This window comes from Furipterus horrens, unplaced genomic scaffold (genome assembly GCF_987537825.1).
Source record: "Furipterus horrens unplaced genomic scaffold, mFurHor1.1.pri manual_scaffold_1, whole genome shotgun sequence".
In the NCBI taxonomy this organism is placed as follows: domain Eukaryota; kingdom Metazoa; phylum Chordata; class Mammalia; order Chiroptera; family Furipteridae; genus Furipterus; species Furipterus horrens.
The window spans coordinates 83199237-83225618 of NW_028327171.1; the positions used below are offsets into that span (position 1 = coordinate 83199237).

General features: G+C 38.1%; 1 protein-coding gene across 3 annotated transcripts in view; it reads right to left on the reverse strand.

The window, feature by feature from the left end:
• Nucleotides 1-21365, reverse strand: part of TFG (trafficking from ER to golgi regulator) — a 36453-nt gene extending 15088 nt beyond the window's left edge. For 2 of the 3 annotated variants that reach the window (XM_090276073.1, XM_090276072.1), the window contains exons 1-5: nucleotides 21189-21247; nucleotides 17973-18199; nucleotides 14809-14892; nucleotides 6507-6653; nucleotides 2800-2967 (exon numbers count right to left, since the gene is read on the reverse strand). In XM_090276073.1, the coding sequence (XP_090132199.1) occupies nucleotides 2800-2967; nucleotides 6507-6653; nucleotides 14809-14892; nucleotides 17973-18156 (583 nt within the window). In that variant the 5' untranslated portion in view covers nucleotides 18157-18199; nucleotides 21189-21247. Of the gene's footprint in view, nucleotides 1-2799; nucleotides 2968-6506; nucleotides 6654-14808; nucleotides 14893-17972; nucleotides 18200-21188 lie in introns of all 3 variants that reach the window. The other variant, XM_090276074.1, reaches the window with a different exon arrangement.
• Nucleotides 21366-26382: the final 5017 nt, after the last annotated feature.

The following is a 26382-nucleotide window of genomic DNA, read 5'->3' on the forward strand; positions in this document are numbered from 1 at the left end:
AATTGCAAGAGAAAAAGGAAAAAAATAAAAAACCTATAGAAAGGACTAAATTCTAGAGCTAAAAGCACAATAAAAATTCACCAGAAAGATACAACAGCAGATTGGAAATGGCTGAATTTGAAGAGAGTTCAAAAGGAATCCAATCCGAAGAACAAAGAGAAAAAAAGAGGAGAAAAAAATGAACCTCAGAGACCCATGGGACAATATCAAGCTCTCCAACTTATGTGGAACCCCAAAAGAAAGAAGAAAAAAAAATATTGACGAAATGATGTCAAAAAATAAAAAGAAATCACAGATAGGTGTGGTGATGAATTTTAAATATTCATATATCCTGAGACTTCCAGTCAAGATGGAGGTGTGGTAAAAATGCTTCATCTCCCCACACAACTACAGAAAAAAGTACAACTAGACTACAAAACAAATTATCACCCAGAACCTTCAGAAAATTGAGCTGTATAGAAGTCCGACAACCAAGGATTTAAAGAAGCCCCACTCATCCAGATGGGTAGGAGGGGCAGAGACACAGAGAGGTGGAGAGGCAGTGGAATGGGAGGTCCCACATCCCCCTGTGGTGGATAAAAAACTGAGACAGATACCTCAGGAGAAAGAGGTCCCAGCCCCAAATCAAACCACCCAGTAGCCCAATGTTCTAGCTCCAGGAAAAGAAGTCCCCATAACTCTGGCTGTAAAAACCAGTGGGGGTTGCGGCAATGGAAGAAACTGCCAGATTATCAGAAGACTCCTCTTAAGGGACCCGCACGGGCTTAAAACTTACACAGATCCACCAAGGCAACATCTGGAAGGGCACAAGTGGCATACGGGTAGAAAATGAAGTGACTAGAAACTGGGCGAGTGCTGGGAAACAACTTCCTCCCAGGCAAACACCCATAAGCCAGGAAGCGGCACTGTGCCCTCTTTGAGCCCTCCCCACACACAGAGCCACAAAGTGGTAAACTGGGTTGCCCCATCCTAATGACCACCTAAGGCTCTGCCCCACACAACTTAAAGGACTGCTCCTCTACAATAGGCCACACTACTAAGACAGGGAGTCAAAGCAGCTCTACCTAATACACAGAAACAAACACAGGGAGGCTGCCAAATTGAGGAAACAAAAAAATATGGTCCAACTGAAAGAACAGAGCAAAATTCCAGAAAAAGAATTAAACGAAATGGAGATAACCAACCTATCAGATGTCTGCATCAACCACTGGTTATCAGGATGTTCAAAGAACTCAGTATGGCAATAGCATAAAAAAGACCCAGATAGAAATGAAGGTTACATTAAAGTGAAATAGAGAAAAATCTACAGAAAACCAACAGTGAAAGGGATGAAACTGAGAATCAAATCAATGATTTGGAACATAATGAAGAAAAAAGCATTCAATCAGAATAGCAAGAAGAAAAAGAATTCAAAAAAACGAGGACAGACTAAGAAGCCTCTGGGACACCTCCAAATGTACCAACATCCGAATCATAGGGGTATCAGAAGGAGAAGAGGAAGAGCAAGAATTTGAAAACTTATGTGAAAAAATAATAAAAGAAAACTTTTCTAATTTGGCAAAGGAAATAGACATACAAGTCCAGGAAGCACAGAGACTCCCAAACAAGTTGGATGCAAAGAGGACCATACCAAGATACATCATAATTAAAATACCAAAGATTAAAGATAAAGAGAGAATCTTAAAAGCTGCAAGTTAAAAGAAGAAAGTTACCTACAAAGGAGTTCCCATAGGAAAGTCAGATGATTTCTCAAAAGAAACTTTGCAGGCTAAAAGGAACTGGCAAGAAGTATTCAAAGTGATGAAAAGCAAGGACCTACAACCTAGATTTACTCTATCCAGCAAAGCTATCATTTAGAATGGAAGGGCAGAAAAAGTGCTTCCCAGACAAGATAAAGCTAAAGAAGTTCATCATCACCAAGACATTATTATATGAAATGTAAAAGGGACTTTAAGAAAAAGGAAGACCAAAACTATGAACATTAAAATGGCAACAAATTCACAACTATCAACAACTGAATCTAAAAAAAAAACCAAGCAAACAACCAGAACAGGAACATAATCATAGATATGGAGATCACCTGGAGGGTTATCAACTCAGAGAGGGAAGGGGAATGATGAAGGAAAAGGTGCAAGGATTAAGAAACATAAATTGGTAGGAACAAAATAGGGGGGTGTTAAGAATTGATAGAAAATGTGAAGCTAAAGAATTTATATGCATGATCCATGGACATGAACGAAGGGAGGGATTGCTGGAGGGAATGGGGGTACCAGGTGAATGGGGGGAAGGGGGAAACTTGGGACTATAATAACATTATCAATAAAATATATTTTTTAAAAATATTCATATAAAAGCACTTTCTACACTAAAGCAATTTAACCAGAAATATACACTTAAATTTAAATTTCTAACTTCAGATCAGAAGAGAGACTAAGACATCAAATATGATTTAAATCCTGAAACATATATGAAATAATATTATTAAATGGTCCAGACTTTGTTAAAGTAAGATTTCTGATTTCTATTTTCCAATAAAATCTGCCTATACCAAATAGTGGTTATTCTATGAAAAGGAGCATTCTACTAATTGGGAAAGGGCACAGAAGGCTTTCTGTAATGTTAGAAATCATCTGTATCTTGATTTAGATGGTGTTTTATATAGGTGTATACATATGTAAAATTTATTGAATCTTAAGATTTGTGCACCTCGCTATAATCAAATTATACTTCTATCCAAGAAGGAAACAGGGGGAAGGAAAGAGAGACCAAATGAAAGATGGGAGGAAGGAACTAACTTACCTGAAACCTGATCATCTGTTAAGCCAAATGCTGACATGACATTTTTATTGATTTCATCTTGGTTTTTTAAAGGGTCAAAAGCTGACATACTTGCTGCCATAACCTGAGTAGACTGCTTTCCAGAAGAATCAGAAGCAGCAGGCTTTTCTTCCCTACCATCCACAGTATCTAAAAAGGAAAAAACAAAAACTTGTTTCCATTCTATCTGTACTAAGGACTAACAAAAAGACAGGGAAATACAGGGTGGGGCAAAAGTAGGTTTACAGTTGTATGTGAAAGTTTATTCCTGTATTATTATTTATTAATTTTTGTATTATTTTCCATACAAACAACTGTAAGGCTACCTTTTCCCCATGCTCTATATAAATGCATATAGTCTGAAATGTTAAAAGTTATTTCTGAATGTAGTATTATAGGTAATTCTACTTCCTTCTTTACACTTGTTCATTATCTTTATTTTTTAAATTAGAAAAAACGTCAAAAAGAAAAACAAGAGCTTTTTTCAAAAATCTGTATCAACATTCTTCCCTAAGAATTAAGATGAGAAAAAAATACAAGCTCCTTAACAAACGGAAACATTTTACTTTTTCTTTTTGAGCCCAAGACCTATATCCTAATATCAGACACATACTGAACACTTGCTTTATTCCATAAAATAAGAAGATATTAACTAATGTTACGATTATCAACTTTTATGTTTTATTTCTACTTGCCTATTAGTCCATTACTAAATTACATGGACATCCCAAGCCAACCAATACATTAAACACATACTTTTAACTTGCTATGTCTTTGTTTAAAATACTTATTACTTATTTAAATCCTAACAGATGAAATTATATGTATCTGGGATTTGCTCAAAATAATATGGGAGTAGTGGAAGTGTGTGGGAGTACAGATGACATGAAGCTGACTATGACTTCATCAACTGTTAATGTTGGGTGCGGATTCATGGAATTCATTACAGTATTATGTCTACTTTTGTAAACATTTAAATTTTTCTTTAATAAATCAGTTGTAAAATAGAAAAATAAAATTTTTAAACATATGAACAAGGTCAATTTAAAACCATGCTTTCCCCCTATGGATACTAAGGTACTCAACAGGCATTTATGTTACTGTTTTGTAAAAGAAAAGGGGTTCAAGAATAACCTACATTTTACAAATAGAAACCTGGGGGGGAAAAAAGATATCAAAAACAAAACAAAATATACAAGTAAAAAGAATACTGTTAACCATTTACTCAATTAACAGATAATTAATTCTTTTCTGTTACCAAGTAAATGAACATCAGTTACTAGATCACCTCTTTAATCAAAGAAAAATTTATCTTCTGGAAAAAGAATTAAGTACTAAGGGGAATACAGTATAAGTAAATGTGCTTGCAGCTCTCTTTAATTCCTACCATTTCACTGGCTACACTAGTATTTCCTAAATTTCTGGAACAAAACTCCTATAAATACTCCTTTAAAGTAAGTTATCCATCTTCCTCACCAATTCTCCTTCTTCTAATTCCAAGGCTACACCCCAAAAGCATATCACACCACACTACTACCCCTACATAATCCCCCTCACACTACTACCTTCCACCTATTGGAAACTAAATCCATCAGAAAACACAACGTATGTCCACCCACCTACTAGTTGCGCCATTAGCTGCTATAGCTACTGCAACAGGTAAATCCAGAATCTAAGGTACCCTACACATTATCTTCCTCATAAAGGAAACAAGTGACTAAGAACCACTACAGAGATCGTCGTCGGCAGCCGTCCGTCTCGAGAGACGATGGTGTAGCTTCTTAAGTGTCTATCTGCACCGCCGAGAATGGCTGTGCAGTCTGACTCGGGAGTGACACGGCATCTGTCTCCTCCCGTGTTGAATCGACATCTTGCGATGACGCTGGAGTGTCCTTGAAAAATTGAAAAACTCAGGTAGCTGCACATTTCTGATTCAGAGCAAGCCACATGGTCCTTAAGAGTATGACAGATGACTTGACAGTTTTGTGATCCATACTTCCAAATTCTGATGCAGCTCTTTGCCTTATTTTCTGCTATTTATCTTGAGAAGATTATTAAATCAGGAAATGTTTTAAGCGCTTACAAGCTTAGGAAATGTCATACAAGGCAAGTGGTCAAGAAGCACGTGATCTTACTAAGTACAGGAAAGGAAGTGAAAAATAAATTATAACCATCTCTAAGAATAAAGCACATAGGTGAGAAGTAAACATGAAACATGGAAATAAAAAACTGATAAAGTAGTCCGCCTAGCGGCAAGAAATAAGTGATAGCAGAAAGAATACTTCACCAAAAAAAAAAAAAGGTTACAATTCTATTCCTCAGAGCAGAATGTAGGCTACTGTAGGTCATATCTGCACAATACCAGCTATACTTATCGAATTTTTATCTAAGTTTCAAATTACAGATGTTTACACCCCCTGAAATTATATGCAAATGTTGTTGTGTCAGCATCTATGAATTCTTCTGGAAAAACGGTCAAAAGTTTTCTTCAGATCCTTGCCCTAAATTAGATCTTTTTGTTTGGAGAGACAGGGCTCAAAAAAGACAATTTGCTTTGACCTGAAATATACAAAGTTTCATCATAAAGAGTTAAAGAGAATCTCATTATAGTATTTCGGCAAATCTCCAATATGTTCTGAAATATAGAGGTGGAACTAGAAACTACTAATCAATCACCAAATATTTGTGGACCCCTACCAGTAACACAGTTCCACGTGCCTGGAGAAAGAGAAGAAAAGGGAAACTATGAAAAATGCATCTTTATTTAAACTATAACTAAATTAAAGAAAGGAAACTAACCTTCAAAATTCAAATGGGGTCAAATAAAAGACCATTACAGAACCTAAATGATGCAAGGGATTACACAATGCCACTTCTCTACAAAATCGTTTTCTATTAAGCCTCTTATATGCAGTCATGCAGACTCAGTAAGTTTTAAACATATAAAACATATGCAAACACAAAAATTTTTCTCAAAAGTTTATTTTTTTAAGTGTAACATCTAAAACTATTAAAAGTTAAGGAAAGCAAAAATCTTAAAATCTACTTTCAATTCATAATAAATTTCACTTTAGTTTTAAAATATATTTGGTCCAAAAATTATGGCAGTTCCAAAGTTACGGGTATATCTTGCTTCACTGTACTATAAATAGTACATGTAATCTGTAAAATGGAAAAAAATAAATTTCTTTGCATATTACAATTATTAAAAATTGTATTTAAGATAATCTTTACAATACACCATTTGAAAATACTAATCTAGATATTTTTTTCTTGAAACTACTTCATATACCAATTAAAATGGAATTATTTCAGTTCCTAAGGTAATTCATTAATTAACCATTATCTGAAAAGGGTTCAAGAGTCAAAGGGGTTTGAAAACTGACCTATGTCACAAACATAGGAGTCTAAGATGAGTTTTAAAACAATCACCCACAGAGCTTCTTAAAAATGAGATTCTTGGGCCCTGCCCTCCAGGAGGTCTATGAGCAGCTCTAGGAACTGGTATAATAAAATCTCCAGGGAACCCTGATGACCTCCAGGTTTGGGAATACACACATGAATGCTGACACAGAGAGGCAAGAATAAGAAGGTGTGACAATGAGAGTGCCATTCTACTTCTACTGAAGTTTTTTAAAAATCTGCAAAAAAAGTAAGAATAAATCAGAAAAAATGGATTCACAGTCTACCATTTTCAGGAATATTGGTAGAAGGTCCTGGTTCTCCAGGTGGTTCCAAGCTATCCAATAAGCGATTCACTTTATTTCGAAGTTCTATGAGTTCTCGACGGAGATATTTCACCTGACTTGATTCAAGGGGTCTTGGCTGGCCATTAACTGGAATAAAAGAATTAATTTGCTTAAAATTAGAAAATGTTTTGAATAATAGGCAATAATAATAATATGCAATAAGAAAAGATAAATATCACTTCTTTAAAAGTTAAAATCAAACAAGATACCTATATATGTCATTTGAATAGTAAGTCTTTTTAAGGAGAGAATTTTTTATTGCTAACAATATACTTTTTGGAAGAAATAAATATTTGTAAGTCTTTGCTGATGCTTGATCTATATGGCCTACACCATACTGTTAAAAAGGTTTATCAGAAAACTTCAATGACAGTAAAATAAATTAAAATCTATAAAAACATTAATATAATTAAATAGAAATTACGTAACTACAAAAGCTCATTTCATTTCACCTTATTGCATTATATTCTTGAAATAATATAATAAACACTTTATTCTATACATAAATGTTAAAAGGTACATAACTAATAGGTCTGTTATCCCTCTTGCCTACTTTGGACCTAAAAAAAAAAAAAAAAAAAAAGCCACCTAAAATAACTGACCTAAAAAATAACCTATTAAACCAAAAATACGCAGAATTCATGAACCCGCACCACCACTGACATTGACTGTGGACCCCTGAACAACACAAGTTTGAACCACACAGGTCCACATATACATGGATTTTTTCCAATAAATACAGTATATATATTTTTTCCTCCTCATGATTTCTTTAACATTATCTTTTCTCTAGACTACTTTATTATAAGAATAAAGTATATAATACATATAATATACAAAATGTGTTAAGCAACTATTTGTGTTAACTGTGAGGCTTCTAGTCAACAGTAGGCTATTAATAAAGATTCTGGGGAATTAAAAGTAATATGCAGGTTTTTTACGGGGGGAGTGGGGCGGGTTGATACCCCTTACTGGGGCATTGTTCAAGTCAACTGTACTTCTGAAAGCAGTTTGTAAGCAACAAAAAGTCATTATTATTCAATAATCATTGCATTTTCTTTTAAGGAAGGCAACATTACTTCATTTAATTACCCATTTTCTCCAAGTTAACGTTAGCTGACTTAAATAAAAAAAAAACTTCGCCCAGCCACAGACTGTCACCACTGAGGTTATTAAAAAAAAAAAAAAAAAAGTGACACAAGGCTTTGAATGAAAACCTCAAATAGGAGTTCAAAAATTAAACTAAAATGCTTTACCCATTGCCAGTACACATATATATCAATTCCTAAGGTACCACACTAGGAAAGGAAATCTATTTAAAAACAAAGGTTCAGGGAGAATCTTTGTTAAATGTTTCAAACATCAAACAACTAATATAAGCTTTTAGAACACAACCCACCAGTATTTTACACATACCCTATATAGTTATGAAAAAATTCAGTATCAATTTCTACCTATATCAATTAATTACTGGCTTTTACTGGCTATTGATGGTTTTTCTCTTATATCTGAAAAAGTGAAAAGGAGCCAGGAACTGGTCTGGTTATGTAAGGTACGCCTTAGCGTTGCTAGAGGTTGGCCTGGCACTCACAGGTAGGCTATGGTATTTTCTTACCGAACATGAACAATTTCAAAGAACACCACAATCAGAATAGATCACTCTGTAACTGTGATCAGGACAAAAACAAAGCCACTCTATAATCATGCGAGAACTCAAGACGAAAACAAGAACACTGACCAAACCACAAAAATGACCAAACATCTTTGGCTAATATGAGTGACTGCTGCTATTTTAATAATTGCAACTTCAGCCTCAATTTCATTCCTCCCACCTTCTGGTTTAGTAAGATGCCCAATCACAGGACCACCCCTACCACTTCCTTATAGCATCCAATCTAGAGCAAAATCTCACTTTCTTGAACCTTATCCAAAATCACCTGACACAAGCCCAAGACCTATGTAAAATCCTTACCCACTTTTACTGAGACAGCCTATTCTTTTCCAGTGTTCATTCCCCCTCACTTAAGAGTCCGTATTGTTAATATTACCAACTATCTGTGAGTTTGTCTAGTGTATCTGTTTCTAGCTTTTACTTTCAAACTGTGCATAATAATCTTTCACTATGTCTCTTATAATCAGCATTTTTAATTCCAGTAAGAATGTCTACCTTTTAACTTGTATATTTAGTCTGTTTATATATATTGCGGTCCATATTTTGCGCTATTTATCAAGCTTTCTCTCTGTATCTTTTCCTCCTTTCTTACTGTCTAGTGAGCCAACTATCCTTTATTTCTTCTCCCCCTGCTGGCTGGTTGTCGAGTCGAGTCGGCAGCTGTCCGTCTCGAGAGACGATGGTGTAGCTTCTTAAGAGTCTATCTGCACCGCCGAGAATGGTTGTGCAGTCCGACTCGGGAGTGACACGGTATCTGTCTCCTCCCGTGTTGAATCGACATCTTGCGATGACGCTGGAGTGTCCTCTCCAGTGAAGCTGAAGCTACAGAGCCTGGGCAGGGTGATATGGAGGGTCTGCTGTTGCCCATGCAGCAGACCCCCCCTCTCTTCGCAGCTGAAGGGCCCAAGGGAAAGACGGAGTCAATACAGCTTGGCTTCAGGTGCACCGCAGGAGTTGCCGGTGTTGACTACAACGTCAAACCGCCTTAGGGACTCCGGCTCCGGATTTTCTGTCGGCGTTTACTCCCTTAGCCTTTCCCCTGAAGAGGTATGCCGCAAGGCAGCGGAGGTTTTTTGGAGTCAGAGTTTTCCTTCTCTGATGTGCCCTGACTGGAAGATCGAACCAGCGACACTTAGCTCGCAGGCCGACGCTCAATCCACTGAGCCAAACCAGCCAGGGTGGCTGGTTGTAGCCTTAAAATAATCACTCTTACATTTCAGACATGCATACTTCAATTTAGAAAATCTAAAGTTAATTACTATTCTCTTCCCAAACAATAAATTCTTTAAAATATTTTAATTCCTATCATCCTTTCCTGTCTTATGTTCCATCTTGTTTTTATTCATAAAATTGTGCTTTTTATAATAAGTGATCGTTGAAATTTACAAATGTTAACCAGTTTGCTTAAATTTCTTGCATTTTTCTCCATTCTTTTAGCTTCAATTCCCACTTTCTGAAAAACCATATCTAAAAATTCTTTTAACAGGGGTCGATGAGTTGTAGGTTCTTTGTTTGAAAATGTTTTATTTCCCCTTATTCCTGAAGTTTTAACAGACTTTAGAGTGCTACTTTTCTATTTATTTATTTTTTCTGAACAGTTTAAAGATGTTATTCTACTTTCTTATAGCATCTATTATTATGATGAGGAAATCGACCAGTATAATTGTTTAGTAGGTGACCAGTCTTACTCTCTCAGGCTACTTTTAAGATAAGCTCGTTGTCTTATATATTTTCCAACTTCATGATAAATGTTCAGTGGAGATTTGCTTTTACTTAATCTGCTCAGGACTCACTAAATCAGAGGGTTTATATATTTTATATAATTCTAAAAAATTTCTTAGCTTTTACTTCCTCATATACTTCCACTCCTCCACTACCTCCTTCTTTAAAGTCAACTGAAATAGGCTGGACTTTCTCATCCTCTCATATTCTGTTCTCCATCTCTGTGTTTTGTGCTTTGTTCTATAATTTCTTCGGATTACCTTGCAGTTCACTAACTCCCTCTTCAGTTGTGACTAATCTGTTATTCAACCTGCCCACTTGTGCTTAATTTCAATGATTACATTTTTCACTTCCAAAAGTTAACGAGTTCTATTTAAAATGTTTATTTTTTTCATAGTGCCTGTTCTTTCATGTCTTAATAACTTTAACAGTTAATAGATAACACTTCTATTAATTAAAGTTCTTAGAAGTCTAACCTTATTAGTTGTAGCCACTGTTTCTTCCTCACAGTGACTGCTTCATGTGTCGCTTCAAATGTTTTATGAGTTCTGAACTCTTAGGTTCACCAATAGGATTTTGTCTGTGAAAAGCCTATGGGACCTGGATTAAGAACATGCCATTCCAGAGAGATTTTTGCAGTTGTTTCTTGCTACTGTTTTATGTTAATATCTGGACTCGAGAGTTCCCAAACTGCACAGATAGTGTAAACTTAAACCCAACCCACCTAAGGACATGGTTATGAATACTTAAGGGAACCTGCACAAGCCCCTGACAGCCCAGGACATGAGAATTTCCCGTATCATTTCTTTGATTTTTCCTGTTATCAATAAAGAGATATTTTTCTTCAATAATATTCTTTTTCAGAGTATAGCCCACTGAGGGTCTACGACCCAAGGCCTATACACAAAGACACCAAATGCCAAGTCCTCAGATTATGCAGACTGAAACCTTCACCATCATCACCAGAAGCACCCCATATCTCAGTTTCTGATAATTTAGGCCCTGTTTTATTAATTCCATCTATTTTGGTTTCTGGACATTTCCTTTACTCTCCAAAGCTCAGGTACATAATTCAAAAATATATATTTACAATATTTACCTAGCACATCCTCAATGTTTCTGGAAGGAGGACTTTCAGTTTACCTAATATGCCTGGTAGCTGGCTGAGAATGCTATCGTATTTTTCCCTCCATAAGATGCAACTTTTTTTCCCCCAAAAGTGGGGGGAAATGTCTGTGTGTCTTATGGAGCAAATATTGCATCACAGACAGTAACGTGTATTACCTGACCAGTCAGTGGTGGCAACAGCTGTTGGAAGAGGAAGCGGTAGGCCCATACAAAACCCCTGGGACACTTAAATGTCCCACTTTACTGTTATATCTCAGGGCATCTGGTCAGTTGCTGTCCACCTCTGCCCATCACCTGGGACCTAGGAGAGTGCAGAGAGCCGCCTGACACTCCCAGTTACAACTGCTGACCTATCAAATCAACTGAGGCTAATAATGGGTATGGGGTACAGTGCCAATGGCCAGTTGTCTTTGACACTGGGTGTGGTCTGTGTCAGTAGACAGCCTCCAATCACCAATCACTGTGTCTTAAGCTTTGCCAATCACGAGAGGCAGATGGGTGGAGCCGAAGTAACATGTTCTCAGCTAGACAAGAAAGAATGGATCACAAGTCACCGGAATAATGGCTTGTCAGTCTCTACAAAAATGATAATATTTGAAGCTAAACACATTGCTGTAGAGAACGGCATTCAGGATTTTGCTGGATTATCATCGTGGTGTTACAGAGTTATGAGGCAATGTTTGCAAAAAATGCCAATAAAATATGAATCTAGGATTCTGTCTTTTCATAAATTTGTAATTGATGCTAGGAAAAAAAATGATTTCGAAATTGGCCAGATTGGGAATATGGATGAAGTCCTGCTGACCTGTGATGTGCCATCTAATAAGGCTGTTGATCTGAAAGGTGCCAAAACCATAACCATGAAAACCTCAGGACATGAGAAAACCCATTACACGGTTGTGTTGTCCTGCTGTACAGATGGCACCAAACTGTCACCAATGTTAATTTTCAAAAGGAAAAATTTTCCAAAAGAAGTGATTCCATGAGGAACTGTTGTACATGTTCATGAGAAAGGATGGATGGATGAAAATGGAATGAGAGTATGGGTTGAAAAAGTGTGGTCCGAACACCCTGGAGGGCTTCTGAAAAAACCTGCTTATTAGGGCTTGACCAGTTTAGAGCACATATTAGTGAAACTACAAAAAAGAGCTTTAAAGAAGTGAAGACTCATCTAGCTGCAATTCCTGGGGGTCTTACCAGCCAGTTACAACCTCTCCAAGTTTCCATCAACAAACCATTTAAAGTCTTTATGCGACAAGAGTGGAACAAATGGATTGGTACTGGTAATCATGGTCTGACACTTACTGAATGAATGAATGACGAGGCCCACTATCACTCAAGTTTGTGAATGGGTGAAAACACCATGGCACTCAGTGAAGGATGAAACTGTTATACGGTCATTCAAAAAATATGGCATTAGCAATGCCTTAGATGGAACTGAAGGTAGTATCATATATGAAAATCAGAGGCAGATTAAGGTCGGTTGAGGCCCCCAGTGCAGAAGAAAATATTGGGCCCCTTAAAAGAGAGACAGGGAAAATACATGTTAACCATATTTTATGCAGCATAGTAATGAAACCAAACTTGATGTCATTAGAAAAAAGTGTAAAGTTGGGGTTTTGCAGGGCCCTTCAGAAGTCGGGGTCCCGGGCGCATGCCCGGTATACCCACCATTTAAATCCACCTCTTAAAGATAGCAAAGGAAGTGATTATGAGCAACTGAGCTTCATAAATTCTGACACTAGCAATGATGAGTTCTTGAAGTTCCCAGAAAACTAGAAGAGTACTTGGACCTTAAAGTCTCTCCTCATTTGTTAATAACCATGATGATGGTTCTTAATACTGCTGTTGACTGCTGTTCACTTTACATGGTTGAAATATTATTCTGTTATATTTTGTTAAATGTTTTAGTATACCATTGGGTTCAGAATATTTTTTTTCTTGTTTTTCTCCTCTAAACCTAGGCGTGTCTTATGGTCAGGTGTGTCTAATAGTGCAAAAAATACAGTAATTTAGATTCAATATTATTTTTAAAAATGCTTTTTATTTTAAAATGTTCTAAACAGCTTTTATCTCTTACTAGCATTTAAAAGTTTGATTAATATTCACCCTTCCTAGATGGGAGATAAAATAGATACAAATTAAAACAACTAATCATAATCATATTTCATGGAACTATAAGGTTCAGTGCCACATAATCTTTTAAAAATCTGAACAAAAAACATTTAGGAAAAATGTCCACATTTTATTGTTGACATAATCATACTAGCACTTTAATTTTATAATAATTTCTATCTTTTTCCTTGAGAGTTCTATTCTGCAGACATTTTACACTCTATAAGGAAAAAAAATCTAAAGCACTAGTAGTCCTATACAGTATTTGTTTTTTTATCAGAACTACCTCTAATATTTAAATACTCCTTAAAAAATAATGTCTAAAGTATTAGGCCTATATCTTAAGCCCTAAGAATAAGTAATACTACATTATAGAAAATATTTACATATTCTTAGAGAACAAAATTTAAAAGTAGTTTTTTAACACTAGAATTACTTTCAATCCCGGAAACCCTTATACAAATGGCACAGATTAGTCTTTTTTTTAAGGTATAGAGAGCCTTTATTGTAAGAGATTATTCCAAGAATAAAGGGACTATTGCAATGAGACATGCGGCATCAGGGGGTGACTATTGCCATAAGGGGACTAGGGGACTCTCTGACAACTCTGATCTGCAACTGTTTCCAAGATCAGTTGGGCATTTCTTTTACAGGGAGAGGGGAACAAAGGCTAGAAGGAACTGGCTGTGGGGACATGGAATGAATGGGTGGAGGGAGGAGTGATCACACTGTGATTAGAAATCATTTTATACCAAAGTCAGCCTATTTTCAGGAGTGTGGATAAGAAGGGGCTGTATGCAGGCTCAGGTTGAGGGTGGGTCAAAATTTAAGTGGCTGGAGGAAGGAGAGAAGACTAACAAAAGTATGGTCAAGATGGCCGGTATTTTGTACACATTGGTCAATGAATACAATCAGTTCAGCTAATCAAATATCAGGCAAAAATAATGGGAATTTGAAGGGTCTATATTTAACCCTGTCATAGATAAACAAGGGGCATCCATGAGTCATATCTAAATCACATGGGGAAGATGGTTCCTTGCCGGAACACAAAGGGGTGGGGGGATTTCTTTAACCATTGGTTTCCAGAATTTCAGTGTTCAAGTTCAACATTCCCAGAGTCACAGGGTTCAAGCTCAATGTTATCAGAATGCAGGGAAAACTCTCCACTGATTCAATGAAAAGCTGAAGAGGTAGCAATAAGGAGACACTGGGTTCTCAGATGATCCCACAAGTAGGTCCCTGCTTTTTCCACACAGGGTGAAGAGGCACCCAGCAGCGGGGCCTGCCGCAAGAAAGAGGCAGCCACCACAAACTGAGTAACACTGAGGCCAGATGCGGCAGCACCCCACATATTGCTATTTAGGGTAACTGAGCAGATGGGGAATTTTAAACATGACTACTTTCTATCAATCATATATATGTAGATATATGATAATTATATATATGATTATAATTACACACATGATTATAACTATAATTACCTATAAAATCAAGCCTTAATAATACAAAAATTCTGATATAGCTGAAAAAGGGAAATAACTAGAATGTCTTCAATAAAAATACAATGAATAAAATAGTAAATTTATTAGAAAGTTTACCACTTACCAAATAATGTCAGTTTCAGTATTCTACTACACTGAATTGCAAAGGAAAGGTCAGAACTATCAAAAATTGTTATCAGATCTCCATCTGGACAGGAAAAAAAAAATGAGTGTCAGTTTTGCATCAGTTGTAAACTATGATATACATTAAATAAAAATCCAAAATCCAGATTACATAGTATAATTAGAATCTTCCATAAAAACCTTAAACATTAAGTGATCTAGGAAAGATGTATTTGTTAAAAAAAAAACTAAGTCAATTTTGCTTATTACTTTCATGACAAGGTATTTATCATGGAAAAAAGTCAAAACAGCCCTGCCTGTTGTGGCTCAGAGAATTGAACACTGGTCTGTAAACTGAAAGGCCACCAGTTCAAGTCCCTGGCAGGGCACATGCCTGGGTTGCAGGCCAGGTCTCCAGTTGGATGCACACGAGAAGCAACCAGTCAATATATCTCACATTGATGTTTCTCTCCCTCTTTCTCCCTTGCCCTCTAAAAATAAAAATAAATAAAATCTTTTTAAAAAAAAGAAGAGCCAAACATAGCTAACATTAATGCATTAAGTCATCTTTTGCTAGTCACCAAGAGATGAATGGTAGCAACATCACAAATTACTAGTTTAGACTAACATCTTTCCATCCCAGAAAATTTTAATATATGTATCAAATGTTAAGTAAAGATTCTCAAGACTCAAATTTTAATTCTAAGTACAGTAAAACGCCACTGAAACAAATGGCAGGGAAGCCATATATTGAATACAAAAGTAACTAGAAATGTTGCAAAAAGATGTTTCCAAAATTGCCCTAATGAATGGGTAGACATTAGAGTCTGTCAGATCACTGACCATTTCAAGATGAAAATTATCAACTCACCCCCACCCCCAAAATTTCATATACACCAGATTCTGAAATGCACTAGATCTCAAAGAAAAAGAATATGATAGCATATCAACTGATTGTTTAAAAAGCTTTCAAAGTGCTAGTGGGAAAATAAACATCCTCTAGAGAGAGCAATGACAAAAAAGCAGCCATAGGCAGGAGTAGTTCAGAGGCTTCTGCAGGGCATCTTCACAGACATAGTTGGGGTGAGCAGGGAGCCCCCAGGAGGCTGAGAGACTGCTCTGCTATACCAACTTGAACACTGACTGGGCAGATTTGGAAACAAAAGCCATAACAAATTTTCAGTTCTTTATAACCAGACCCAGTTCTTGGAACAAACACACCTAATGTTTAACCTGAGAGAGTCTACTCATAAACATGTTTTTTTTTTAAAAGAAAATATAGTATATATGTAAAAGAAAGAAACTTTTTATAACTGCCCTTTTTCCTTCCTGAATTCCACAACAGAAATAGAATATCTCTGATGACTGGAACTTTACCTAAGCCAGCAGAACACAGGCTATAAACACAAATCTGTACAATTCAAAACACTTAAAAATACCATGAAAAACAAATTCGTGTGGTAACTACATGCAAAGGACAGTTACAACAAGCAGGATACCCTAAGTGAGGGGTCGTCCACAAACAGCAACCAATAGACAAATCCTTGTTTATAGACTGCAAACTAAAAGTGTTTCTATATTTTAAGAGTTTTTTTTATAAAAAGATGATGAGACAGAGGGCCTATTTGACTGAACAACAATGCTAAAATATTTATCTGATCCTTTAAAGAAAAAGCTTGCTGACCATGACTTAACAAAAATAAAAGGGTTAAGAGAAAGCCAGATCAACAGTTTAAGATATGCCAACTTTGAGGTAAAAGCAAAGCATCTCAAGGAAAATGAAAACTGTAAAATTTGAGTTGTAAAGTAAAAAAAAAAAAAGGTATTTAAACTGATAAGCCCATACTTGGAAGCCCAAGAGATGAAAGTCGGTGAACTGTAAGTAGATGACATCACCAGGGAAAAGAACAGGAAGAAAATTGCTCTCCTTAATTATTCCTTATCATAGGTGACCCTCAAAAATTAGTTTTAGGTACCATTAGAGCATATATTATAAAAACAAAGGCAGAATTACACCTGTAACTTAGCTGTTCATCAGTGATTTACACTTAGCTTCCACAGTGTAAGTTATTAGAAAGTGGCTACCCAACCAGACATTTCTCAATCCACTGACACCCTGGTCTGGATGATGTGACGTCAGCAGAAATGATATAACTACACCACCTCAAGGCCTACAGAGTACAATTGCCATGTGTTACTCTACACTCTGCCTTTACCCGTCTGCCTACTAGGTGCCAGTGCTAAAGGTAACCCTGTAAGCCTGTGTTGAAGATAGAATTGCTGTCAACCTGGATCTCTGAATGATTTCTTGAGTGGTCTCTGAATGATTTCTTGAGTGTTAACCACTGAGATTTTGAAATTTCTATTATAACAGCTGTCATTACTTTGAAACAACAGGCACAGAGAAGCTATTAATTAAAAGAAGAAAACTGGGGCAGAACAGTATCAGAGATGTTAAGGAATAAGAGTATTTAGCACGGGATGGTATGGATAGCAATGCTGAGTATTGAGATCAAAGTGAAACAGACTAGAAATAAATTTAGCAGTAAGAAAAATACTGGCAACCACCAAAAGTACAATTTCAGTAGAAGTGTTAACAAAGGAAACAGGTTTAAAGAAGAAGAAATAAAGGCAGTCTACTACTATAATTCCTCTGCGTGTTTGGTGAAACATTTGTTATGTTAAAACCCATCTCCATATAGTTTTGTGGTCGATGAGTCCAGGAATACTGCATGCTACAAACTGGCAATATACATCAGTCTAAATTCCTGCAATAAAGAAACACATTTGTCTTTGTTTAAACAAGTTTTGCCATAATTAGTTGACCATGAAATCCTTTTTCATTAAATACCTACTGATATCCCTTTCACTTCAGGAAATATGAGTGAAAGTTTGGTTTTGAAAGCAAAAAGAAAGCCAGATTTGTATAGGCAGAAGAGGAAAAAATGCTTGTAAAATATATGTGACAGTATTCTATCCCTTAGAACCCCTTCTAATAATATATCCCTTAGCTATTTTTAAGTTATAAAAGAATAACTACACAAATATCCCTTTAAATATTGTAAAAGTGGGCACTCAAATTTATCATGAAAGAGAACGGAACATCTATTCTGAGAATACACATTATACTTACATTTTGAAAACTAACTGTAGAAACACTCTTACCTTCATCTTTATACTTTATTGTAACTTCATCATTACTCAGAAGTTTTCCTCTGAAAACTCGTTGCATCATTAGCACTAATTCATCGTAAGTAATATCTTCATTATGAATGGGAATTCGTCGAATATCCTCTCCAAGTTGAGCTTTGATGATTAGCTTCCCACTTAGGTCCAACTGCCCATTCATGGTGGACTCCAGGTTGTCAGATATACAAAACTCTAGAGAAAGACTGATGAAACGGTTTTGATGATTAAACAGCTATAAAACCTATTTTTAAAGTTGAATAGCAAAGCTATTATTAGAATCTAAGAAATTCTGACCAGCAAGAGAGATCTCCTGTTCCACTGTTACCATATTCATGTTAACATGGTCTGGAGGTAACTCTGTTATGTGCGTAAGAAAATAAGTTTCATTGTTCTATGTCTATTACTGTTTTACCCACATTTTAACTGCTTACCTGACATTACCATTTGGATTTCTATTTTAACATGTCTAAAAACAAACTCCTGGTCTTCGCCATTTCAGTTAGTGACAATTCCTTCCTTCCAGTTGTTCAAAATATACATATATTTCCTCTTTTCCTCACACCTTACATCCAGTGAATTGCTAACAAATCTAAAATATAGTGGTCACTACCGTTAAATTATCTCTAAAATCCAATCACTTCACTGCCTTCACTTCTAATCGGCCTGATCCAAAGCCTCCATCATCCTTTGCCTGGATTACAGATTGCAAAAGACTCCAAACTGGTCTGCCTGCTTTTTACCTTTGACCACTTTTATCTATTCCCAACGCACTATGCCTGCCTCTTCTTTTCAAGACCAAGATGTTCTTGAATACATTACCTATAACCACTGAACATTCCCCTAGCATCAACTCTTTCCTCCTCCTGCCCCAAGCAAATGATCTCCTAGAATATTTTAAGTATCCTATAATCTACTAGCTACATTCTGGTTTACTACCGGCAGCTTTCTGTTTTCTCCTCTTAATTTGTTATTTCAATAACATCATACTTGGTTTCCACAGTTCTCTACAATTATTGTATTCATGTGAAAGCACCCTACCTGCCTCCTAACATATCTCAGCCCATAAAATACTTGAAGTATTCATGAATATTATATAAAAGCCCTATGCCCTTCCCACTATTCCTTAAATGAAAGTTTCTAGACCCCTCACAATCCTTTGAACAGATTATATTTTATTAATAAATTTTAAAATGGGACATTACTCAATCTAACACTCTAAGGTCAGTTCATAACAGTGGATTGTGTTCCATGATCTGGATACTGTGTTTACCTTAATGTAAAGTAAGAATACAGTTAGATTTTTATTTGCAAACTCTCACAATGGACTTCTCATGAAGACTGTGATTAACTGAAACCTCTATACAACCTCTTCACCTGTTAGCCTGACCTCTTCATTCAGGAAAAATTTACCAGAATACGTATTATGTGCCAAACTCTTAAGTATGATTACTTCAACAAGATGTTGAAGACTCCACCTTGTTTGCCTTATAGCCTACGAGTAATGAAGAAATTCAGTAAAACAATGTTACTTTCTACCAATAGGTTGTGTAAATCAGCAATAATGTAGTTACCAACCAGGGCTTAACTTCAGCAAGATGGTACTATCCTCAGCAGCACCTAAAATAGAACTTGACATATAGTAGGTATGGACTTGTTTTTAACTCCCTGAACAAAAAATTAATGAAATAATGTTCTAATAAAGGAATTGGGAGAAGAAAGATGTATCATCAGGTCAGCTGCTAAGTTAGACCTTCACAATGTATCTTCTTTATATAGCTAGCACTGAAAACAGACACACTTCTCATTAAAAGAATTTCCAACATCAGATATTATTGATAGTATGTACGTCCTTTTGATTACGAGGGATTCTTGCTCACCAATGGATCTGAAAATATTAGTCTCTTTCACTCTGTACCTGCCATGTTTGCCTGCAAATTCATGTATGCCATGGTGTTTCCCATGGACTATAAACTAGTGGCCAGGAACCAGGGTTTCTTTCCAAATTTTGTCCCCTGTTTGTGCAGTCATCTCCTTCACGCATGCACAAATATCACAAAACTAAGGTTACCACCTAATTTTCCCTTCCAGGGGAAATCCTATTCCCAACATCTTTTTTAATGTAACAGTATAATCTAGGTCCTCTTTCTCTACTTCAGTCACCAGATAGTGACTGGTATGGACTACTACTGCCCAGGACCACTGGTGAGATCCTTACAGCATTTTCTTCTCCTTGTCCTTGCCCCCTTCCTCTTATCCAGAAGTGACACAGCCACTAACCTATGCAACACTATTCTCAGCGCTAGAGAACAGTGACATGCCCAAGGACACAAGAAGACTGCCTCTTGAACCAGAATCTAGGTTCAGTGGCCAAGCCTCCAACTCCACTAACCCAAGGGCCCTGCTCAAATCAGAGGGGCATAAGTAGGCCCGTCCAGAGGGTAGCAATATCCTTTAAGAAATTCTAAGCAAAATCAACTCGATTATTTAAAAAAATCCCTGGAGCCTCCAGTTCTGCCTGACCCAGAGGCTGTAGCAACATGGTCAAGATTCCCACTGCTAGCCATGTGATTTCTGGAAGCCTCACTTTCATCATAAGCAAAAATGGGAATATCTACACTTAGTCCATGCATCTAAAATGCTTTCCACAGTATCTAGCAAAGTAAACTCTTAAAAGTTAGCTATCATTCTCACTACAACACTGGGTTGGGTCCTCAGACGACGCTTGATTAAGTGCTGACATAGCCAAGAAAACAGGTTCCTCTCACGAGACCCCAATCAACTTACTCCCATAGGCGCCATTCTCCACCCTTCTCACCCTTCCCGGCCCGACCACAAGCCTTCCAAATCACCTCTCCTTTCCGTCGGGAAGTCGGACCCCTAGAACCAAAGGGAACAATCGCGACGGCACTTGCTGGCCCAAACACCCGCACTACAAACCCCCTGAGACCCGCCTCCGAGCCACCGTGGACCCCACCCCCCAACGCCTCGGTCTCCCCTCCCACCGCCGCGGCCTCCCCTCCCCCAAGCAAGGCCCCACCGGCCTCTCTCCTCTCGGCCAGCAGCCCCTACCGAAGGTCCCTCCTGCCCCCCGCACCCGGCGCCCACAGGTTCGAACGAGGCCCTCTCCGCGATTCCTCGTCCTGCCCGCCTTGTCCAAGAGAGCGGCCGCGCACCCGTCTCCACCAGGCATACCGGCTTGCCGAGGCCGCGTTGCCGCCTCTCCGCGGGTCTCCGCTGACCCAGCCGGTGTAAGGCCCCTGGGCTCTGGGACGCCTGGGGCGGCTGCGGTCACGGCCCACTCCACAGCCGCCGCACCTCGCTCGTAGGCTCACCCGGGACCCAGCCAATCGCACAGATCCACCAAGCCTAGCGAGAGCTTAGGCCCAGTACGTGGCAGGTCGGGGAAGAAGAGGGGCGGGAGCAAGAAAGAAAAAAAGAAACCTTTCGCCCCGCCTCACAGTCAGCAGGCCAACCCAGAACGCGTGTACAGCGGCAGGAGCGCGGGTCAGCCAAGGTTTGGGCCTGCGTGGGCTGGAGTCCCTGCTTTTTCACTGGATGACCGAGTATAGGAAGTCCGAGCTGAGTGGATTCACGCATGCGCGGGGCCTGACCAGGCACTTCCGGTCTTCCTGACAGCTTGTGCAGTATTTCCCGTCTGTCACCCGTGGGCGGGGCGTAGAGTGTGGTGTTCTGGAATTTTTTTGAGAGCCGGTTGAAAATGGGCATTTGTCCAACATTGCGTATTGTTGCTTGTGACCACTGTAGTTACCTTCGTCATATCTCGCAAAACCTAACATTTTCCCGCCTGTCTTCTACAAACTCATTCATTCATTTTGGGGCGCCTACGCTTTGCCAAGCATTGTGCTGGGAATGCAGATGAATCAGTTTGTGAGCAAGGAGTTTCCAATAGCGTTTATGAAACAGGACAAACCTGTGAGTTTTTAAGGGATAAAGGCTGGGAAAAGAAGGCTGAATAAGGATTCCAGAAGCCTTTTTGAAAAAGGCATTTGACTGTGCAGTACATACTCTTTCTATCTCTTATTACCTAAAGCGTTTGTTTTGAATATACGTTATTTATGTAAGAAGTTACGTGGTTCAGACTGAGTTGAGCGCGTGTTGTTTTAAAAGTTACAAGCAAGTTTTGCCTTTTAAGACAGAGACTAAGCAAATAGCAATTTAAATTAACCCGGTCCCCAGTTGTTCACCAGATAAAAGGACCTTAGGTAAAGTGAATTCAAAGTCATGTTCTTTTAGTACTGTAAATAGTGTGATTTTTTTTTTTTTTTTGCAGTCATTAGCCTCTGAAAAAATACAGTATGATTGAAAGTGAAATACATAAGCTTAGAATACTTTTTGCCTCTAAACTGTATTTTCCAACCGTGTGTATTGTTCTATGAGCAATTAATTGCTTGCAGAAATTGGGGAACTGAATTTTATAGAAGGAATGAAAAAAGTTCTTGACCATCTCCTAAAATAATTCTTCGCTTGTTATGTAGAACTAAATAATACAGATTTGGGCACATGAACTGCTGTCTAATAATAGTATTCTGATGTCTTTGAGATTGTTTGAGATTGGATAAAAACACACAAATGTGGGTAAAGGTAAAATATTCCCCCCAGGAAGTGAATATTACCACTCTCAATCTTCCTATAAAGAGGTCACACCCTAGGGCAGGAGATTAAGGGAATGAACCTTCGCCTGGAATAAGGGGAAAGAATTTCTTCTCTCTAGGCTCCCAGTAAAGGGCCGCTCACTCAGGAGTCCTGTCATTGAGAAGAAATAAACTGATCCCTGTTATATTGGGGCCAGCTGGAAGCTAGGAAGACAGGCACTCATAAGGTGGGCTTGCAGTGGGGCTGGGGTTTTTGGACTCTGAAAGCAACTGTAGGTTCTTAATGTTATAATTCCCTCATGCTTTATCTCCAAACAGTGAAGTCTTGTTTAATGTTAAAACCTGTTCCTGGCCACTACTGTTCAAATTGAGAGATGGACTAGTGATGATTCCTCAGGTCAAAACAGAAGCAGGAGTTGCCTGAGATAAGAAGTGAGAAATGAGAGAGTAAAGCATTAATTGAAAACCAGATCAGAGGCACAGGTGACATGAGACAAGAATATTACGCAACATTATGCAGCATTAAAGCAGTTCTCCGTGTAACAGAACCCCTGCGCTGCTCCGATTGAAACAGAACCCACGGGATGTTTAGTTTGGGGCCCAATTGCCCGCCGCCAGAATTATAACTCTCAATACCAGAGTTTAGTGAAAAGAAAAAGAACTGTTTATTTGCACATAGTCCTGCCTCCCCCTCCCAGACCTGGCCAGTCTTAGGAAAGTCAGAAACACCGTTTCCCTACTTCCTAGGCACAGTTCAGCTTTACCAGTAGCTGCCAATCAATTCTGATTGGGGAGGTCCTTTCTGTGCCCTCCAGCTCTCAATGCAGAACCCCCTGGATTCTCAGCCACCTTGTAAACTGCCTTCTTCCTGCAAACCGCATGGATCTCCTCTCCGTCTCAAAACCGCATGGCGAAAGTCTGGAAACCCCCTCCTCCAAGCCACATGGAGGGAGCTCACCAGCTAAAATGTCCCCAGTTGCTTATATATCCTGACTGCATCCTCTGATGCAGTGGGTGTTGCAAACAGTTCTGACCATTCACAGAACCCTACGCAGGCTCTGTAGGCTCCTTTTGTACCATGTCACAGTCCAAGACCCCTCCCATCCTCCTGAGCCTTGGAAGTTTCAAAGCTGCTCTTTGTGCAACAAAGTTTCCATCCACCAGCTCCAGGCATGCAAAGGCATCCTGAAAGCTGCTTCCTGCTCCCTATCTCCCAGCCACAAACTCTGGGGTTTGTTTTTGGACTCCCCTGTTTCTATAAAATCCGGAATTCTCCAGAAATAAACATTTAAAAATTTTATAATAAATCACTATAAAAGATTTTGTCTCCTGCTATTTGGCTGGATGCAGGCTTATAATATTGTCTTTGGACATGAAATTGAGGACATTTGGGTTTATTTATATGTCATATAAGAGCATGTATAGAGAAGCACACAAAATGATCTGATTTTGTCAAACTGTCCCCTTTAGGTTATAAACACCTTAATAACCAAAGCCATATCCTGCCCATTTTCTTGTTTCAGCTTACTACTAAAATCACCACAAAAACTGCAGCATCTGTTCCTGTTCTTGATCTTATATAACAATCATATTGTTTAAATTAACTTGCAAGCATAATGAACAGTTAGAATTCACTGCACAATTCAAGGATTAGAACATTACCACTTGTCCTCCTATATAGTCTTCCCCAAGGTGGTCCCCATGCCTCTCTCCTAAATTTTGTGGTTAGCTATCCCTTGGTTTTGTTGTTTTTTTTTTAATCTTCTATATTGTTTAATCACATATACATGTATGCCTATAGAATATATTCAGTTTTACGTGTTTATGAACATTATATAGAGTATATATATGATTTAATGTATATAATATTTGCACTCAATACATCTATGCTGTTGCTTGCAGCTGGAGCCCATTTATTTTCATTTCTGAACCATATTCCTTTAGGGAGGTATACTACAAATTTTAATTTCCAGTTTCTGCTGTGTGCCTCTTGTGTGTCTCTTGTATAACAGTATCTCTTGGTTATATCCTTATACATGAATTGTCGAATAGTAGATTATGCAAATATTTAATTGTAGCAGATAATCACAACTCTTGGTATCATTAAGACTTCTTTTTAGGCAGGTGTTTACAGGCAAGGCTGAATGGCAGGTACGAGGCTCAGCTTCTGCGCCCTGAAGGGCAGACTGAAGGTCACCCTAAATATTGCAAAGCAGAACTAAAGATCATAAGTGATCATTTGCTGTTCTTGTTGTGTTTATGCAAACGAACAGGATAAATTAAAAATGGACCTAATGCAGTCCCTTTAATGACAAGGAGGGTAATCTTAGGGAGAAAAATTATGTTCCAAGGAAAATCACAATGCTCAGTGGTAGACCATAAAGTAGTGCAGCTAACTGTCGTTAAAGTTTCTTTTCATTTAAAGTTTCCTTTCATTTGTAAGTTAAACTGGATCTGTGACAGCATCAAAGATGCTTAATTTACATGCAAGAAGAATGTCAAATGCCTTGCAACTGGATGTCTTTCCATTAAGACAGGCTTACAGATTTAGAGATTGGTTTGTGGGTTATGTTACATAAATTAACATATGTTTTCTGTTTTCAAAGGGCATAAGCCTAGGATCTCACTGCCTGAGTGATTGTACGTATAGGCCCCACTTAATCCTGTCTGCATCGCTGCGTCCTGAGACTGAACGGTTTGGCTGAACCAAGTGGCTGGAATATAACAAGGATGCCAGCCTGTTAAACCAAGTACATTGTGGTCCGGGGACAGCCAATTGACCTGGAGTCTGCAAGAACCTTCCCCATGTGGGAAAGCCACCCTCCCCTCCACACCCCCAATCTTATTAGGGAATTCTGGGCCCATGGGTAGGCAGGACGACAACCACGCCCAGCTTGAAGCATCTAGAAGAGAATGAGACTGTCGCTCATTGTCCTCTATAAGATTATAAAGGGTCTAAAGTCTGAGGGGGGGGGGTGTTACTTTTTTATTGTTATAAAAATTAATCAATTAATTAATTAATTCTAAAATAATAATAATATAAGAAAGGGAGAAACCGGAGAGATTGCAAGCATGACCCATGGGCATGGACTGGGGAAGGGTGGGATTGCTGGGGGAGGGGGATACTAGGGGGGGAGCAAAGGGGAAAAATGGAACTATTGTGACAATATAATCAATAAAATATACCTTAAAAAAAAGACATGAAAAATATATGAATGATTTGCTAAATTATTCTGTTCACTAAATGAAGAATGTAATTTTTATTACTTCATGGAAGAGTTTAGCTTCCTAAATAAAAAAATATTATTAATACTAAAATAAAATTTAAAAAGACTTCTTTTTAAAAGATTTTATTTATTTTTAGAGGGAGGGGAAGGGAGTGAGAAGGAGAGAGAGAGAAACATCAATGTGTGGTTGCCTCTTGTGTGCCCCCAACCAGGGACCTGGCCTGCAACCCAGGCATGTGCCCTGATTGGAAATCAAACCAGCAATCCTTTAGTTCACAGGCCGGTGCTCAATCCACTGAGCTACACCAGCCAGGGCTCGTTAAGACTTTTTATTTGGGGGAAGTGTAAATGGTATATTTATGTGGTCTTACTGAAGACCATAAAGACTACATTATAACCTTAACTTTTTGTACCAAACATTTGACAATTCGACACTTAGTTCCTTATGAAATCTCATGTTATTGTTCTGTATCCTGACTTATAACTCCGTCTTTGAGTAACTTGTTCACCACCACTACCCCACCCTCGTCCAATTTGAGGGCAGTG